The sequence below is a fragment of the Tauraco erythrolophus genome, chromosome 2 (assembly GCF_009769465.1).
Source record: "Tauraco erythrolophus isolate bTauEry1 chromosome 2, bTauEry1.pri, whole genome shotgun sequence".
NCBI classification, from domain to species: Eukaryota; Metazoa; Chordata; class Aves; order Musophagiformes; family Musophagidae; genus Tauraco; species Tauraco erythrolophus.
In genome coordinates, this window is record NC_141466.1 from 47892107 (window position 1) to 47907973 (window position 15867).

The 15867-nt window shown below is 37.8% G+C and overlaps 1 protein-coding gene across 1 annotated transcript in view; it reads left to right on the plus strand.

The window, feature by feature from the left end:
- Window positions 1–15867, plus strand: part of CSMD1 (CUB and Sushi multiple domains 1) — a 1221578-nt gene that overhangs the window by 914402 nt on the left and 291309 nt on the right. Inside the window, exons 13-16 of the mRNA XM_086608338.1 lie at window positions 3439–3621; window positions 5423–5749; window positions 8542–8736; window positions 13134–13272. Of these exons, the coding sequence (XP_086464464.1) occupies window positions 3439–3621; window positions 5423–5749; window positions 8542–8736; window positions 13134–13272 (844 nt within the window). The remainder of the gene's footprint in view (window positions 1–3438; window positions 3622–5422; window positions 5750–8541; window positions 8737–13133; window positions 13273–15867) is intronic.

Below are 15867 nucleotides of genomic sequence, written 5' to 3' on the forward strand. Positions count from 1 at the left end.
TGGATGGAATTTTTCAAGTTTTTTATCATCAAAATACAAATAAGACATCCTTAGAAGTGTTTTATAAATTTGTGACATTTGGTAAATTGTTTTTATGTTGAACACACAAGCACACACCTGAAAGTTGAAATAGAAATAAAGTTAATACAGTTAATTTTGACTTTTTAATTATTTTTTTTTGGCTTTTATTTGATTTAAAAATTCCTTCTAATGTATTTTAAGAGAACCTAAAATTCATCATTAAAATATTTTTAATTTGTTTTTTCCAAAGAATAACAGTATTTTAAAAAATGTTTGACCTGAATTCAGTTTTTATATTTTTAAGTATGTGTTTGTGCTTGCAAATCAGATATTTAAAAATCCAAATTATATCTCCACCTCAAGTTAAACTGTGCATTCTTGAATGAAGGGCAGTATATTAAGAAGCACAAAGTATTTACTTAATCTCCAAAGTTTATTCTGCATTCTTGCTTTCCTCAGTAAGAGCTTGGTTCTGACTGAAGACATAGTGTACTGGTTTCTTACAAAAAAAAAAAAAAAAAAAAAAATTCAGCCTGCTGGAAAGCTTAATTCATGGTAATTTCTGCTAAAGGTTTTGGTTCAATGATCCATACCTTTCTCCTAGGACTTGGTGTATCTTCTGAGAGTTAGAAAGCATCTTGATCTGTCTTCTACTTCAGTAAATTCATTAATTAAAGATATTTTGATACTTCCTCTATAGACTGTGGAAACACTGTTACTTGCTTTCAAGGGATAATTCTTCAGCAGTGCCTTTGCAAAACCTTGCAGTTTGCCTCCTGACACTCCTGCCTGAGACAGTATTGCCCTGATCTTTGAGAAACAACAGGTTTTGAAAAGAGTGTTTATGATCATTCTCACATGCTGGATTAGATATAGCTTTGCTGTCAGTGGAGGAAGTGAACTTGTCAAATGCAATTAAAATGTGGTTTCTGATTTTCCGTAGCTCTCCACATTTTCATGTAGGATGTGGAGCTGTGGATAGATGGGAACACGCAGGTTTCCATTGCTCCACTGTGGCAGCAGGAATCAGTGTCACAGTAGGAGCAGGCAGGTGAAAGAAGATTAAAGCATTTATAAGTATATATAATTTTGAATCCTTATTTATAAATATTATTTAAGATATTGCTCTACTGGTGTTTTATTACATTTGTGTACTGGATTTTCTGGAAGATATTTTCATTCATTTGATACACTCTAGATTTCTGGTAAGACAAATTATTTAAATAAAACAACTGACTATGGAACTGCTTTGAATTCATAGATGGAATAGTTACTCCTAACTTTGTCTTCAAAGTTTGATTTTAAGATTACCAAGAAAAAAACAAATACCTCTTTTTATCCTGATGAATAACCTGTTCTTTTGTGAAATATGTGGCATACATTTCTGAACATGGTCATCAACAATCTGTTCACAACTACTTTAAGGGTGTAAACATGGTAGATTGACTTCACATGTCATGATAATGCCATCCTTCATCTTGAAATTTCTGTTGGAGTTAGCATGTCAAGATGGACACTTCTGCCAGGATTTAACAGTAGTAGATTTAACAATATTTGACAGTAGACATTTTTAATCATGTTGAATTATATTAGTATTTAATATTCCTCAGTGAGTTGCATCTTCTTGTTATCTTCAATGTTTAGGATTTTGTACCTTGGCATGAACTGGGAAACATTCAAATAACAAGAATTTTATAACTGTCATTCAAATGAGATTTACATCATTTTACTACAGATGTTGTAACATAGTTTATAGAACCAAAAATGCCTTATTGTTATTTTTGCTACTCAAATGGAAATTAATAAATAAACTACTTTAAATTTAATAGCAAAGAAATTCAGCTTTCATTTTTGATGGACAGACGTGTATAGTAATTTGTAAGATGATTCAGCATTTCTACTACAAGCAATTAATATTTACATTTCCTTTCCTAATATTCTTGTTATTTATAAGTTTCATAAGAATTGAGTTTTTTATATTCTGACCCTGTATATGTATCTTCAATATCTACAAATTAAAGAATTTTAATAGCAGATGTCCTAGAAAATAGCTAGGAAGTATAACTCAAAATATTAATCTCTTTTCAGTGTAGCTGAATGCAGCTGGGAAAAATGTGACTCTAATTTGAAGTATGAGATTAAGAAATAATTCCTCAGTTTTGTTTTAATTATATTTTAGTGCTTAAAATGAAATTCATTGATGCTCTCAGTAAATTATATACTTTTAATTGTATTGCTAATAACCTTATAAATGGAATTGCAGATGTGAGAGTTAATGATAGATTCTTTATTACTAGTACTTCATTACCAGAAATAGGATCTACACATAGTATGTCTCCATGGTTAGAACGGAGACTATGGCTTTATAATTTTACCTTCAAATGTGCTGTAATTCTGTGATGCCGTGCAGTTAAACATGAGTATTTTGTTATCTTCAGCAATGCAGATACGGAAGCTATTAGCTTACGAAAAGGTTTCAGATCCTAAGTCATCTTAGAGGCGGTTTTATAGCGTTTACCTCTAGTTCACTTTCAGCTGTAAATATTAGTTTTAAATCATAATGCCAAATATTTTGAAAACACTTCTGATACATCTGGGTCGTGGCAATCCCAGGCATAAATACAGACTGGGTGGTGATTGGATCGAGAGCAGCCCTGAGGAGAAGGACTTGGGAGTACTGGTGGACGAGAAGCTCGATATGAGCCGGCAATGTGCTCTTGCGGCCCAGAAGGCCAACCGCGTCCTGGGCTGCATCAAGAGGAGCGTGGCCAGCAGGTCGAGGGAGGTGATTCTCCCCCTCTACTCTGCCCTCGTGAGACCTCACTTGGAGTACTGCGTCCAGTTCTGGAGTCCCCAACATAAGAAGGACATGGACCAGTTGGAGAGGGTCCAGAGGAGGGCCACGAAGATGATAAGAGGGCTGGAGCACCTTTCCTATGAGGACAGGCTGAAAGAGTTGGGGCTGTTCAGCCTGGAGAAGAGGAGGCTCCGGGGTGACCTTATAGCGGTCTTCCAGTACCTCAAGGGGGCCTACAGGAAAGATGGGGAGAGGCTGTTCAGGAGGGCCAGTTATGATAGGACAAGGGGTAATGGTTTTAAAATAGAGGGAGGTAGGTTCAGGTTGGATATTAGGAAAAAATTTTTTACTATGAGAGTGGTAGAACACTGGAACAGGTTGCCCAGAGAGGTGGTGGATGCTCCATCCCTGGAGACGTTCAAGGCCAGGTTGGATGAGGCCCTGAGCAACCTGATCTAGTTGGAGATATCCCTGTTCCTTGCAGGGGGGTTGGACTAGATGACCTTTGAAGGTCCCTTCCAGCCCTAACCATTCTATGATTCTATGATTCTATGATTCTGACGTAAATTACTTTCTAATATATTTTCCTTATTATTGTGTTTGAATTTTTTGATATTCAGAAATTGAGAAAGGAGGTTGTGGAGACCCTGGAATTCCATCATATGGAAAAAGAACTGGCAACAGTTTTCTGCATGGAGACACACTTACCTTTGAATGTCAAGCAGCTTTTGAACTAGTGGGAGAGAGAACGATTACATGTCAACAAAACAACCAGTGGTCTGGCAACAAACCCAGCTGTGTTTGTAAGAATTTTATTTTTCTTCTGTATTATTTTTCTGACCTTTGCCTCTTGCTTTTCTTAGCATTTGTGATTAGCCAGCAGGAAAACATTTCAAAAAACCTTGAAGACTTTTTCAGTCAGATGTTTGGGTATTTTAGTCGACTCAATAGTAGCTCATTTATGGGGAACATCACGTAGGACTATTTAAGAATGTTCTTTCCCATTGTTTTATATGTAATTGAAACATTTAACACTCTTAATGTAAATGTGTGTTGAATTAGACTCTAAATGAGCAATTCCTAATAGCATATAAGTGTTCAAAGGGACTCTGTGGCACATACAGGTTGATTCTGGCAGTGCAAAGCACTCTGCAGATCCATATAAGAAAAGATTGTGGTTTTTTTTTCTGATATCCTAATAAAGCATGAAAATGAATATCATGAATATAAGGATATCCAACATGGAAAAAGCATAAATAAGGTTATTAATAGTGATTTTTTTTTTTTTTTAAAGATAAAATGTGTTTGTAGATAAACTTGCAGATGGATTTAAATAGTGTTGGGTTGGTTTTTTTTTTACTTTTTTATTTTCTTCTTCTTCTATGGTGAAATAATGTAAATCTTTCTAGTACACAGGTATATTACGCACTTCAGTTCTCCAGACCATATTATCTTTTCCTATAGAGGGTGTTATAATTCAGTACTGGATTTTCAAAACAACCTTACTGAGGTGTCAAATTCTACTTGGGCATACACATATTTTGCAGCTGTGTTGATACAGGACTTAACAAGCTGAGTAAGCTTGCTCTGAACTGGAAGAAGTCTCTATATGCTCACGCAACGCTGAAACATGTCATAGCACGTAAGGCCTGGGCAGAGACAGGAGGCTGCAATTCCCTTTGAAGACAGAAGTTGTGTTTCTGCATGGTGCTGTATTGCACTGAGTTGATATATTAGTTTCTGTTGACAATAGTGTAGAGTTTTTTCACTGTCCTCCACTGTTTGACGTGCAGATGCCCTGTGAATGATAATTAAACCAAAACTTACAACATCTGTTACAAACATTGAGTTCAGTTTGACACATTTGAAGAGTGAGTAACGGTTATCCTTTGTGTCAATTAACATGCAGTGAGCCTTCCTCTTTCTGACTGTACTCCATTTCTCACTAAAGTACCAACCACAAGCTCATGACTGCAATCAATTAAGAATTGTCTTGATGAAAGTTGAGCCAAAGGAGTGAAATAGGACAAGAGCTTTGAATTATTTTTGTTTAATTGCCCTGTGCTATAAGGGAAACTAGGGGTAAAATAATTTTGTGCTATATACTTTTAAGGTTCTTGATGAAGACACATCTAATTTTCTACTATTATTTGCATCAGCATGAACTTTGTCTGCTGCAGACAAAACTGACATTTTAAATCTAATTTTTAAATCTAAATGTTTTAAATCTAAATTTTTAAATCAAAATCACATTTAGATTTGGAAGTTGCATTTTCATTTCAGAACAAACCTTCCAATTTTTCCAAATTGTGACACATCAAGCATTACTTTTGCTTTGTTTGGCATTCTCTACATGCTTCTAATAATCTCTTGGCAGTGCTGGTGTAGTCACTTAGCCTTGCTTGGGGAAATAAAATCATGCAAGGCTGACATGTTGTATTGGAGAAACGTTCTGACACTCTTAAACATTTGCAGGTTGCACATGCAGTAGATTTGACATCCAGGCCTCAAAAGCATCCTTTTCCACAAGAATAAAAAATAAAAAGACAAGCATTTATAATGTTTACGGCTAGTATTTTGAGAATCTATTGTTGTTTTCTTTAGTCTCTTGTTTCTTCAACTTCACCACACCATCTGGAATTATTCTTTCTCCAAATTATCCTGAAGAGTATGGGAACAATATGAACTGCGTTTGGTTAATTATCTCGGAGCCAGGAAGCAGAATCCACCTGATTTTCAACGACTTTGATGTAGAACCTCAATTTGACTACCTTACAGTGAAAGACGATGGGATTTCAGATTTACCACCTCTTGGCACTTTTTCTGGCAACGAGGTCCCTTCTCAGTTGGCTAGCAGTGGGCACATAGTAAGACTTGAATTTCAGTCGGATCACTCTACCACTGGAAGAGGATTTAATATAACTTACACAAGTAAGAACCTCTGCTTTTATTTTATGCCTAGTCTTAAATCGAATTATCTTTCTTCATAATAATGAAAAATAGAACTTGATGTTATTTATTATACAGAAGTAAATTGTAATGCTTGTATAATTGCACTGCTTTCAGCTGTCTTCCTGATATTCATTAACTTCTCTGAATCTGTACCATTTATTTTAAATATGATAGTGCTGAGGAATTCTCTTCATTATTTAAGGCCCTTTTTGATTGGCACTGCGTAAATGCACAGCACGTACCTAAAGCCCAGAACATTCAGATCAAAGCGTCCAGTGCAAGTGATTTAATATACATCTCAATGCAACCATCAGGAATAAGTCCACAAATGTGTTAAGCTTAGATCGCAAGTATGGAGACGTTCATCTGAAAAGTATAGAAATATAACAAGCAACTAGAATATCATTGCAAATAAATAGCTCTGGGAACCTGCTTTGTTTTTGCATTTTATCTTCTGGTTAGATGGTGTGGTATCTAAGAATATAGACCCCTAAAAATGTAGATCTCTGTTTTGAGATACACGTAATAGTTACCCTCTGTGTTTTTTCTAGTGTCTAAGAACATAGCTGATCTCTTGCAGAAGTGTTTCCTGTAGGAGTGCACTAATTTAAGAATCATTCTTCTCTCCAGCTATAGTTACTTTAAAAAATTTAAGAATGTAATATCTTTGACAGTGTAATTGTCAAACGTGCAAAATTTAGTTGCAACTCGTCAAGAAGTTCAAAAGTCGTTAAATGTGAACATAGCAGTCACATACATATAGAGAGCTACTGAAAGTATAAGTCATTCTCATTTGGGAAACCAAAGTAAAAAATACATGTCTACAGATGGCCATCTTTTGTTTTGTTTATATGAAAGGCTATTACTCAATAATACTCTCAGTTGAAAACTCTAGTAATGTCATTGTCAAGTAGAAAACACTATTATGTTTGCCATAGACTGCTGACTCTCCTGGAGGTTTTATTATTCATTCAAAGACATTACTTAGATGCAGGTTATCTTTTTAGTTGAAGAAGTTATCTTTTAATATTATAGAAGAAGTTAATTGACAATAAAGTTTTCTTTGTCACATCTTGTACTGCCCCTATCCTGTGTCAAGATAATCAGTGTTTGTTCACGACCAAGGTGTTCCCTTGCATTATTTAGAAAGATGCCCTACATAAAACTCAAATTCATGGATCGAAACTTTTTTAAGTCTTAGATGCCTAAATTGTTACTTTGCTTTCAGAGAAAGGGATAATTATTGTCCTTTGAAAAGTGGCAGGAAGAGAAAGGACAGATCCTCACCTTAACTAAGACTGTAGAGATTAAAAGATTTATCGGAAAATGCAGGGCCTGAATTCTAGGTCTGCTTCTGCCTGAGATTATTCAGATCCTTTTTCTATGTTCTGTTCTACCAAAGTAAAGACACATCGTAATAAGGACAATCTTTACTATTCCTGTTTGAAGCTGGAGAATTACACAGTGAACATAATACTCATGGATCAAATTCCCTGAGAGTCCTGATCACCTAGGCATTATGCAAAAGAGCTTTCCACCACACTTTTCGTATTAGAGTAGATGTTATTGCTGAGCTTGATGCGCACCTTATGTGCTAGAATTATCTAAGAACACGTATGCCTCCATAGTGTGAAACTGAGATGACAAATGGGAATGTCCCTGATTTATGAGCCCTTTGTGTTTGTGGGAAATGCTTAGGCTAAGTTCAGCCAAAGTCCTAGTACTTCTGGACCTCCTATGTGTGGCAGGGAAAAAGTACACCACTTGTAGTTTAAATCAAATCAGGATCAAAGCAGATTATTGATTCATTATCTTCACCTTGTTAATCCTCATGCAATGGGCCTTGGCCCATCGATCCAGCCTGTCCGGATCCCTCTGTAGAGCCTTCCTACCCTCAGGCAGATCAACACTTCTGCTCAACTTGGTGTTGTCTGCAAACTTAGTGAGGGTACACTCGATCTCCTCATCCAGATTGTTGAGAAAGATATTAAACAGAACTGATCCCAAAACTGAGTCCTGAGGAGCAACAGCTGTGACTCTTAACACCTACAAATTTGTAAATACGTTTCCACTCTAATCCATCCTCATTCTGTCCTGCCAAGATTTACATACACACATTCCCCCCACAGGACATATGAGTTACAAGCACTCACTTCTTTTCCTTGAAGTGGGTTCCCTTACTTGCCCACTCCTGCTGAAAGCCATGGAGGTCCCATTAGCTGTACATGCACCCGCACTGCTGCTCTCTGCAACTCATTCCACATACTGGTGAGAACACCCACCATGAGGTAATACATGCATATAGAGGTGTTGGTTACACGATGTGTTGCCATGCCACTAGATGGAGGCAGACTGTTCTGAGCAACCCACTAGGAGGTTACTCTGTCTGGCCCAGGCCGTGGCCATAGATTTTTGGCAGTAGCCTGTATTTCTGTCAGATTAGCGGCAATGTGAAAACACACTTACTGTATTAGAGGCAAACAGCTGGATTTTGTCCAGAAGGAAATTTAAGCATGTTCATGTTCATCTATAGCCACACATAACTAAAAAGCTTCAGAATTTGAACTGTGCTGCATCTGTGTGAATGTCATTGGATATAATGCTGACTTTTATTGAGCAGTTTCCTATATTTTCAATTATATTCTTATCTTCTTACTTATCAAAGGATATTCCCTCCTCAAAAAAAAAAAGAGACATTGATGTTATTCCTATTATTATTCTTGTTGTTAATAACATTATTATTATTATTACTATTACTATGTTTTTATCAGCCTTTGGTCAGAATGAGTGCCATGATCCAGGTATTCCTATAAATGGGAGGCGTTTTGGAGACAGATTCCTTCTGGGAAGTTCTGTTTCCTTTCATTGTGATGATGGCTTTGTGAAGACCCAAGGCTCTGAATCCATAACATGTATTATGCAAGATGGAAATGTAGTATGGAGCTCTACTGTCCCACGTTGTGAAGGTAAGGGCACAATCTTTACTTTGCACCTACAGTTTGAATAAGAACTGTTTAAATTTAGCTTGCTTTTTACATTTCACACATAAATAAGACTACTTTTGCTGAAGTTATTGATTCATCTTATTTTAACACTCTTCCAGTCAAATGAGAGAGCAATAATAGAAACAAGATAGCTTACTTTATATTCTTGGAATAAATTAGCATTCTAAAAAATCTGGTTGCTATTCTTTTCAAGTTCTGATTGTCACCATCATTACTGTGTTGTGAGTTATAGCTGTTATAACAGTTTTGGCTGTAGCATACTGAGGAACATAATTATCTACCACATAGAAAAGTGAAGTAAAGTTTCTATTGAAAAGTCATTTTTCAAAATTTGCGCCTTTAAATTTCTCAGAACAAAACTATACCTGAATTTCTGTATGAAACATATTAACCTACAGTACAGTTTTTCGTGAGAAATATGGTGAAAATCAGAGCTACGTTTAATATTCATTATATTACCCCAAAAATTCCAAATTTGTTTGCTTGTTCTTACCTAAGTGAATAAACAGACTAAGATGAGCTACACTTAGGCTTAAAACTCTCTTTAGTATGAAATACAGTGAGAAAAAAAAAGAAAAAGTAGGATGGTTCCTTGATGCCTAATAGTGATAGGTCCTAAGGCAAGACATATGTATTTAATAAACAACTAGAGTGTGTCTCCTAAAAGTAATGTTCAATAAATTGTGTATCTTTTAGTAAACAATAGCTATATAGTCAGACACTTAATTAAATGATACTTTTTTTGAAGAAAGTAGTCCAAACCTTCCAATTGGTTGAAATCTCACACCTCCATTAATTTCAGTGTCATTGCAATGACTTAAGGATCTGGATCCTACAATTTTTAAGGTATTTGTTATTTGAGCAATTTGACAACTCGGTTCTCATAAGACTGGGCATTTCTAAGAAAACTTATAGATACCGGAAAAAACATGTTTAGCAGCCTAGAAGAAGTAGTGTATGTGAACCTGGATGTTGTACTAGCAATGTATGTACATTACATTACCAATGTAATTGCCATGGTTTAGACCAGCCAGCAGCGAAGCTACCACGAGGCCACTCACTCACTCCTCCCCCTCAGTAGGGTGGAGAGGAAGAAAATGTCTCTCTGCTGCAGCTGCACCAGACGCAAGCGGCTCAAAGAACCTCGGCAGTCCTGGCAGGATGAACTCCACCCAGCGGGTGCCCTGGGAACGGGACACTTCAGGGTGCTCCGGGCCACACTGCTGCAGCCATCTCCAGTTGAGTGGTGACAGCCCAGGGTGGGCAGCTGCCCACCTGGGAGACCGGAGGGGGGCAGCCCCCTGGCTCCCTCCCTCTCTTCACTGCAGTTCCTGGATGGCTTGGGTTCCTTTGTCCCTTCGTAAATATGGCATTCACAGAGAAATGCTGATTGGCTGAACCCCGGCCAGAGATGGGTCCGACCTGTCCAGAAACTGATCTGACCAGTTTTGGAACCGGCGAAGCTTCTTGCGGCTCCTTATAGGAGCTATCTCTGCAGCCCCCCTCTTGCTACCAAAACGCCACCACATAAACCCAGGACAGTAATCTTTGTGTAATTTTATTTCCACAAACACGTAGACAATGGACCCAAGATGAGCACTTTGAGAAAAAAAAAATTACAGAGCAAACAAATACAAAAATGACTCTTTAAGAAAATGCATAATATCGCTCAGTTAGCCTTTTTTTGAACCTTTCAGGTTCAAACTTTTACCTAGTTTTTAATGAGGAAAAGATTAAACTATTAGATTCTTTTTTGAGATTTTGCCTATTTTTTGTTTTGATATAGAAGGAAGTATAGTTCTTTAAGTTGCATTCAGAATATGTTCCTTGCTGACATTTCTAGCCAATAATTGAAGGAGTTTCTGGGTTTGGATTACAGTATGGAGCAAGCTTCCTTGCTAGTTAGTTTAGAGATAATTCAGTTTGCTTCTAGTTGTCTGAGATATCTGAGCAACTGTTGGTTTTTGTTGTTGCTCTGCTCTGTGTCTTTGTATATTTAACAATCTTTGTAAGCAACACTTGAAAAAACGTGAAGTAAGTGATGTGTTATAATCAGATGAGACTGAACAGTCTTCTGGTTGTTCTTGTTTTTAATATGACAAAATTTACATGAAAAACTACCATGAAATACATTTCATTCTTCATTAACTATACAAATGTAATGTAAATGTCAATCATTTTGCCTCAGAGACAATTCAGTTTGTTCGTGTTTCGTGTTTTGGGAGTTGCTCTTTTTTTCCACTTTCTTAAATCTGGAGAAACTTCCCAGAGACAAGTGCAAGTCATGAATGTAATCCAATAACCTCTCTGAGGTTTTTTTTTGTTAAAAATATTGAATCAAAACTAGGAATTTCATGTTACTCTTCATTTCCATATGGCATAATAAGTTTGCTTGTCACTACTTAGAGAAACAGAAGAAAAGTGACATGATTTCATGCGCTGCAATGTGGAATTTACTGATAATGATACCACTGACTACTTGAGGGTAATACAAATGGTACGAAGATAAATTTACCTGACCTTGAAACCTTTCCTGTTTTAGATTCATCTGTAGCCTTTGGTAACATATAACATTCCAAAGCCCTATGCTATGACAGCTTAATTTTTTAAGGGACTCAGGTTTCCTAAAATTTATTCAGTCATTGCTGCTGTTTAATCCTACACCAAAGTCCTCTTATCCTGCTGTGAAAAATGCTCCCTGTCTAGCCTTGTTACTTTCATGGCTCTGTTGCAATACTTTTTTTCCCCTTTTATGGAGGAGATACAAGTTAGAGAATATTTAAACAAATTTGACATACAGGAATGGGTGTGATGGGATGCACCCAAGCGTGCTGAGGAAGCCAGCTAATGACATTACAAGGCCACTCTCAATCATCTTGGAAAGATCATTTAACCCAGGGATGTTCCTGAGGATTGGTGAAAGCAAGTGCCTATCTTCAAGAAGGGAAAGAAGGAGGATCTGAGGAACTACAGATCTCACTTCAATCTCTGGGAAAGGTGATGCACCAATATTCCTGGAAACCATTTCCAAACAATGAAGAACAAGATTGTGATTGGGAGTGGTCAGCAGTCAGCATGGATTTATGAAGGGGAAATCATGCCTGACCAACCTGATAGCCTTCTCTGAAGAGATGACAACTGACAGGACTGCTGGGTTCAGAGTTGTGGTCAGTGACACAAAGTCCAACTGGAGGCTGGTCCATAGTGATGAACTCTGGGGGTCAACACTGGGTCCAATACTGTTTAAAATCTTCAGTAATGATCTGAATGCTGGGACAGAGTGCACTGTGAGCACGTCTGCAGATGATGTAAAACTGGGAGGAGTGGCTGATACACCGTATGCTTATGCTGCTGTTCAGTGGGACCTTGACAGGCTGGAGAACTGGACTGAGAGGAAATGACAGGTCCTTCTCCTCTATTCAGCATTGGTGATGCAGTCATGGGATCCCCAGTATGAGAGAGATGTGGACATACTGCAGTGAGTCCAGTGAAGGATCACAAAGATGATTAAGGACTTGGATCATCTGTCGTGCCGGAAGAGGTTGAGAGAACTGAAATTGTCTGGAGAAGAAAAAGCTCAGGTCTCAGGAGAGATCTTATCAATGTGTATAAATACCTGTTGGGACAGTGTAAAGAAGATGGAGCCAGACTCATCTCAGTGACAGGACAAGAGGCGATAGACACAAACTGAAATACAAGAAGTTCTGTTTAAAAATAGGAAAAAACTTTCACTGCAAGAGTGATCAAACACTGGAATAGATTGCCCAGAGAGGCTGTGGAGTGTCTGCCTTTGGAGGGAGAGCATGACTCTGACTATATATGGTCCTTTGCAATCTGCTGTAATGAGCAGGGGATGGACTCGATTTCCAGAGGTCCCTTCCAACTTCAGCTGTTCTATGATTCAATGGAATGTTTACAACAGTCAATTCCATTGAGCTGAATGATTACTCAAAAAGGTATTAGATAGCAGAGTATAATTAAAATAATTAACTATAAACTACTTGGAACAGTTTGCCGAATATTTCCACATGAATGTGGAATCATACTATAACTAAAAAATGATGATACATAATTTTTTAATGAGATAATGTGCTTTTCAACAGAAGGAAGGCTGGCAGAATCAAGTGCCTTGCTATGTTTAGTAAGATATGTATAGAGTAATGAGCTATGTTAAGATACATCGAAGGACTTAAGATTCTGAAGAAAACAAAGTACTCATAATGTAGAAAATTCAGTTGTGTTTTATATGAAACTTATTTTTCTATGCTTTTAATTGAATTTTTGTAAGTTCTTTGAATATATAATATTGTATTAGAAATACTGGGTATGATACAAGTATACATGCATTTTTCTTTCAGCACCGTGTGGTGGACATTTGACAGCATCAAGTGGTGTTATCTTACCACCAGGGTGGCCAGGATATTATAAGGACTCACTGAATTGTGAATGGGTGATTGAAGCAAAACCAGGACATTCCATTAAGATCACTTTTGACAGGTGAGAATCGTAAAGTTAATCAAGAAGTAATGTATGGACACAAAAGCTTGTTTTAACGTTGAAGAGGAAAAGTATCCAAAAACCCAAACCGAAAAAAAAAAGTGATGTAACATTCACAATACTATTCCTCAAGCAGAAAATTAAAGTTTAAAACTGTACTTACATTGTGTTTATTTATGTTTTAAACAAGTTGCATTAAATGTCCACCTCCTAGCACACAAATAATATATCTTTTGGACTTTGACTACTTTTGTGTTCAGTTACAACTATATATTGTCTCTGATGATGATCAGGTCTTACTATAAGGGTATAATTTTTATAGGGAAAAAAATATGAAAAAAGTTCTGAGTATTGTGTATTGGATACACTGTTTTTTCCCATTAGGACTTTTTTCTGATGGAACATACATTACATAGTTAGACAAGTCCATAACATGCTGGGTGATTAATTGGCTGACAGATCAGGCTCAAAGAGTTACAGTAAATGGGGTTACATCAGGCTGGCAGCCACTCACCAACGGAGTTCTACGTGACTCAGTTTTAGGGCTAGTGCTCTTTAATGTTTTTATACATTATCTGGATGCAGGAATCAAATGTACATTAAGTAAGTTTTCCGACGATACTAAACTAGGAGGAGCTGTGACTCCCTTGAGGGTAGAGAGATCTTGATGGAGTAGAGAGCTGGGCAATCACCAAACATACAAAATTTAGCATAACATGCAGGATTCCGTACCTTGGATGGGGTAATCCTGGTTATACATACAAATCAGGGAAAGAGAGACTGGAGACCAGCCTCCCGGAAAGAGATCTGGGGGTTTGGGTTGATGACAAGTTGAATATGAGTCAACAGTGCATGCTGGCAACCAAAAAGGCCAACTGTGTCCTGGGGTGCATCAAGCACAGCACAGCCAGCTGGTCAAGGGAGGTGATTGTCTCACTAGATGCTGCACTGGTGCAGCCCCACCTTGAGTACCATGTGCAGTTTTGACTGCCTCGATATAAGGAGAACATCGAACTATTAGTGTGTGTCCAGAGGAGGGTGACCAAGTTAGTGAAAAATCTTGAGGGCAATGCTTATGAGGAGTGTCTGCAGTCACTTGTTTTTTTCTGCTTGGAGAAGAGAAGACTGAAGGGTCTTCTCCTTCCTCTTGAGAAGACTCAACAAGGGCAGTGGAGGGGGAAGTGCTGATCTCCTCTCTGGTGACCAACGACAAGACGCAAGGAAATGGAATGAAGCTGTGTCAGGGGAAGTTCAGGTTGGACGTTGCGAAAAAATTTCTTTGCTGAGAGATGGTTGGTCACTGGAACAGACTCCTCAGGGAAGTGGTCATGGCACCAAGCCTGTCAGAGTCCAAGGAGCATTCTCTACAATGCTCTTAGTCATATGGTTGAGTTTTAGATAGTCCTGTGAAAAGCAGAGGATTGGACTCAATGATCTTTATGGGTCCCTTCCAACTTGATATACTCTATGACTCTTCTTCAGTGCATGTAGGTATACTATAGGCTAACACAGTGCATGTCAGATTGTGTTTCTTTGGATACTGTGGGTTTCACCATGAGTATTGACACAGAGATCAAAACAAGAGAGAAAAAGATGTCCAGACGTAAGAATATTGTTAAAAGCAGAGTCTTAAACTTCATTTTAAAGTATTATCTAACTGAAATTGTCATCTCAATTAATTTGTAAAAATGTTGTCTTAGTGTGGACCTAAATTAGAGCCAATGGAATGCAGTGGGATTATGTCCGTGTGTAGTGTGCAGATTTCTTCTGGAATAATAATCTATTTGTCAAAGGGAATAATTTTCAGCCTAGTCTACATCTTCTGTGGACTCATGAGGTAGTGCAAGTGCATATATGCAGAAGGAATGTGAACTGTAGCATGTGTAATCCTTTTGTAATTATTATGACTTCATATATTAACTATTTTAATACCTGTGCACTTCAAGAACCAGATCTGTTAAGTCTTTCATGGAGATCTAAGGGACTGCATACTGGATTCCCACTACGAAAACTGTAACAAAGTGTAGTTCTAGTGGAAGCATGGATAAATATGATATACTGAAGTGTCAATATGACTTTCATAAAAGAAATCCTATCTCAGAAACCTAGAATTCTTGGGCTGCATCAAAAGAGGTGTGACCAGCAGGTTGAGAGAGGTGATTCTGCCCCTCTGCTCTGCTCTTGTGAGATCCCACCTGTAGTACTGTGTTCAGTTCTGGGGACGCCAACTGAAGAAGGACATGGAGCTGCTGGAGCGAGTCCAGAGGAGGGCCATGAAGATGATCCAAGGGCTGGAGCACCTGTCCTATGAAGACAGGCTAAGAGAGTCGGGATTGTTCAGCCTGGAAAAGAGAAGGCTCCAGGAAGATCTAAAAGCAGCCTTACATTACTTAAAGGGGGCCTACAAGAAAGCTGGAGAGGGACATTTTACAAGGACATGTAGTGGTAGGACAAGGGGTAATGGCTTTAAACTGAAAGAGGGCAGATTTAGATTAGATACAAGGAAGAAATTTTTCATTCTGAGGGTGGTGAGGCACTGGAACAGGTTGCCCAGCGAAGTTGTGGATGCCCCATCCCTGGAAGTGTTCAAGGCCA